We start from the raw sequence: 3520 nt of genomic DNA, 5'->3' as shown, positions 1-3520 counted from the left end.
TTCCGCGTAATAGCGCTTTCTTGGTCCGAGTCTGCATGGACTGTGGCACCCGTGCGCCGTAAAGCTGGTTTGGCTGGCGACATTGAGAATATTGTATTACCATTTTGATACGTAATGACGGCTGCGGCTGCAATTTTAACCTCAACTTTTTAAAGAGAACCTACGGGTGACGGTGATTCTAGGAACGTATACTGGATGTGGCAATCGAAACAATAAACGAGTTCTAAAGCTAATTTTTTCTCAAAATAGCGGTTTTGCAAAACGTATTCAATATTAGAGGAAAGTGTTGGAAATACTAGACTGTTCTAACCTCTTATTTCACGGAATACTTTTAACACTTCATTACTTAATGCACTTAACACCGTACTTACATTTAAAGAAGTATTGCAGCAGCTTCTAATGAGGTACAAGTCATGATTGGCTTCTGCTTCTGCTCATTCGCTACTACAATGTATTAACCCTTCGGTAGAACCAAGAAGCTTTAAATATTTTAAATAATGGCCCGTCTCTCACACAAGCGACTACAGTATAGTTTAAAGCAATTATCGCGCACACATACTTGTACATTTCTATGCTTCTCACCTTGCCTTTACTTGCAACTAGAAATCTATAAAAGCTTCAAGCGCTTCTTACTCACATTTCCATTGCAACAGAGACATTCTGCGATAATGGCGTATTACACGCTAGCGCTATTCATTTGTGCCATTGGTATTTCGACCGCCACAAATGCCACTTCCACAGCGGTGCAGGAAATGCACCGAAATTACTTTGGCGGCGGCATTTACGATTTCTGGTATTGGGACCTCGCTTGGTTGGTGTGGGATAAGCAGTGTTCCAAATATAACATCACACGCGGCGTGGATACGCGCATTACAGGCGGCGACCTGGCCGCGCCTAACATGTTCCCCTATCAGGTGGGGCTGCTGCTGTTGCGCGCACCTAAAGTCTATCAATGCGGCGGCACGCTGATATCCGTGAGTTATGTGCTCACCGCCGCGCATTGTTTATATAAGTATGCCACATTTGCAAGTGGTCTACTCGTTTGTATAATAATAATTATTTTACCTCCACATTGCAGGTCAACGCGCGGCAAAGTGTTTTTGGGCTCCATCGATTTCGCCAATCCGCTCACCTCGGCGGCTGTTTACAATGTGAGTGAAAGTGCTTTCATCGTCTATGAACGTTATGTGCTGCATGGCGGTCGTGATGACATTGGTCTTGTGCGTCTGCCATCACCGGCCGCGCTCTCCGACGCGGTACAGACAATACCACTTGCGCCGCGCTTCATGACACAGTCCTTTTTGGAGGGTGAAATCGTCACCACATCCGGCTGGGGTCTGAGAAGTGACAGCGATAGTGAAAAAATGATGTTCAATTTGTTGTTGTACTATGTGGATGCGCCCGTGCTGCCGTTGAGTGAGTGTGCCTGCTATTATCTGCCCGGCTTGGTGCGTGGCCCCAACCACATTTGCGCCAGTGGCGCTGGCGGACGCGGCAGCTGTGATGGCGACTCTGGCGGTCCACTAACCTATTACTATCGCAATAAAAGCTATTTGATTGGGTTGACCGCCTTTGGCAGCGCTGGTGGTTGCGAAATTGGTTATCCATCGGTGTATACGCGCATAACGACGTATCTGGATTGGATAACCGCGCGTACGGGCATTCAAGTTTATTGAACGGAAGTGCGCGCAAACACTCGGCGTCAACTGAGTGTATATTTGTATTCGCATTTGTGCTTGCTTCGCTTTTAATGTCGCACGTTAATTGCTCGTTTTGCTATTTACTTGTATTGTTTGGTATATTTTGTGCAATAAAGTGTTCAACTAACGGTATTTATGCATATTATTTTCGTTGTTTGCTTGTTTACTGCTTCGTGAAAGCAATTGCGTCGTGCAATTTTCGTAATCGTCACCCACAAAGCGACCCAAGCAATTAACGCCTAATTGAACGCCATTAATTATGCAAGGCATGGGGGCGGAGGCAGAGAAGTGTGTGCTTGTGTTGTGGAAAATTGCTTTGGAGAGTAAAACAACAAACAGTGTCGAAAACAAAGCAATCAACGCCAATTTGTTGGCTGAAGTGGAAATTGTTCGCCTGTGCGTCTAGCGTATTGACTAAACGTTAGAGAAATGTGGCACGTAGCAATTGAGTAGAGCTGCACACACACACACACACATTAACAAGCATTAGGAAAGTTCGTGTTATTGTTGTTTTTTTCTTTTTTCACTAAGTGCTTCTCTGCTCTTGTATTTTGCTTTCTGTGTTTACGCCTGTTTATTGGCTGGACTCTGCTGCTATTGCTTGGTGCTTGGAGGTGACAGTGCGTATGAGCAACTAAATTGGGCAATACATTTCACTTAGATCTGCCAAAAGTCGTTCACTTAATTGCAATCTGTATTTATGTACATATATATGGTGACAAAATTATTAAGTAAAATGTGCGACGTTGGCTTTTTAGCAATTAATTAACCTCAACTAATTATAGTTGGAATTAACTAGAATCTCAGCTTAGGTTGGTGTATTGTGCTCTGTCGGCCTGAGCTTCGGTGAGTTTTTTTACGTTTGTTAACAAACGAAATATAAACATTATTCCAAGAATTCACAAAATAATTTTTTGAAGGAAGAAATTTAATTTTCCGAAGTAATGCGTGTTGAAGTGGAAGAAGGGAAAACTGCATGATCACTTGACAGCAAAGAAATGGAAACAGTACGAAAGTTATTAGGCAGAAAGCTCAGAAAATATGAATTTATTAATTTTTTAAATTTTTTTCTTGGAAAAAACTTAAATTTTTTTAGTTTTTGGCCGCTTATAAAGATGAATTTCATGCAAAAAAAAATGAAATGAAAAATAGACATTTTTTTCTCGAAGCGCATTTTAAGCATCAGTGGAAAAAGTTTCTACGAAGCAGTTGGATCGATCGACTTGCAATTCTCACACGCCCTTTCAGACACATTTTTCAAGTAATAATCAAAGAAATAAGATTTTTGATAATAAGTCCGATTTTTAAGCCACTCGGAAGTGTAAATTTTTCGCAAAACACAACGTTTTTTGTTCATAATTTCAAGCAAAAAATCGTATTCAAATTTTTTCAAAATGAATCGTTATTAAAGTACATTTAATTATATAAATATATAATGTGATTATTTAAGTATTGAAAAACGTCTCTTCAAGAACGAACGCAGAAAATTATGTCGGTTTTAGTAGAGAATGTAAGGAAGATAGTAAAAGTATACTTTAAATATCTGAAGTGAAAGCGAAAGAAAAAAACGATGAAAAGATGCCATCCTGCAGTTTGGAGTTTTTTTATAGTAGCAGGAAGCATCGAAAGCCGGAGTGCAGGACTTTAATCCACTAAACCTTAGCTACTCCCCTATAATGTCTCGCCTACGGGTCCACTGAACCAAGTATTCATGGGAGAGAAGAAGATAAGTATGTTCTGTTGTACGGACTGACTGACGCCTAATCTGTTGTAAATGTCTCAATCTAGTTATAATTAGAGCTGCCACTTACAACCGATGA

General features: G+C 40.9%; 1 protein-coding gene across 1 annotated transcript; it reads left to right on the top strand.

Moving 5' to 3' along the window:
• The first annotated feature begins 751 nt into the window (after positions 1–751).
• LOC105231475 (brachyurin) lies at positions 752–1815 on the top strand. The gene is made up of 2 exons (XM_011212784.4): positions 752–1012; positions 1079–1815. The coding sequence occupies exons 1-2, from the start codon at positions 753–755 to the stop codon at positions 1674–1676; spliced, it is 858 nt and encodes a 285-aa protein (XP_011211086.2). The 5' UTR covers position 752; the 3' UTR covers positions 1677–1815.
• The last annotated feature ends 1705 nt before the right edge of the window (positions 1816–3520 follow it).

Source organism: Bactrocera dorsalis, chromosome 5 (genome assembly GCF_023373825.1).
Source record: "Bactrocera dorsalis isolate Fly_Bdor chromosome 5, ASM2337382v1, whole genome shotgun sequence".
Taxonomy (NCBI): domain Eukaryota; kingdom Metazoa; phylum Arthropoda; class Insecta; order Diptera; family Tephritidae; genus Bactrocera; species Bactrocera dorsalis.
This window is presented reverse-complemented; position numbering and strand designations above follow the sequence as displayed.

What these genes read in the sequence shown, in the direction of transcription:
- LOC105231475 (XM_011212784.4), top strand. Translation starts at nt 753, where the DNA reads ATGCACCGAAATTACTTTGGCGGCGGCATTTACGATTTCTGGTATTGG. An exon ending in GCCGCGCATTGTTTATATAA is followed by an intron (nt 1,013 to 1,078) that starts GTATGCCACATT and finishes TCCACATTGCAG; the next exon opens with GTCAACGCGCGGCAAAGTGT.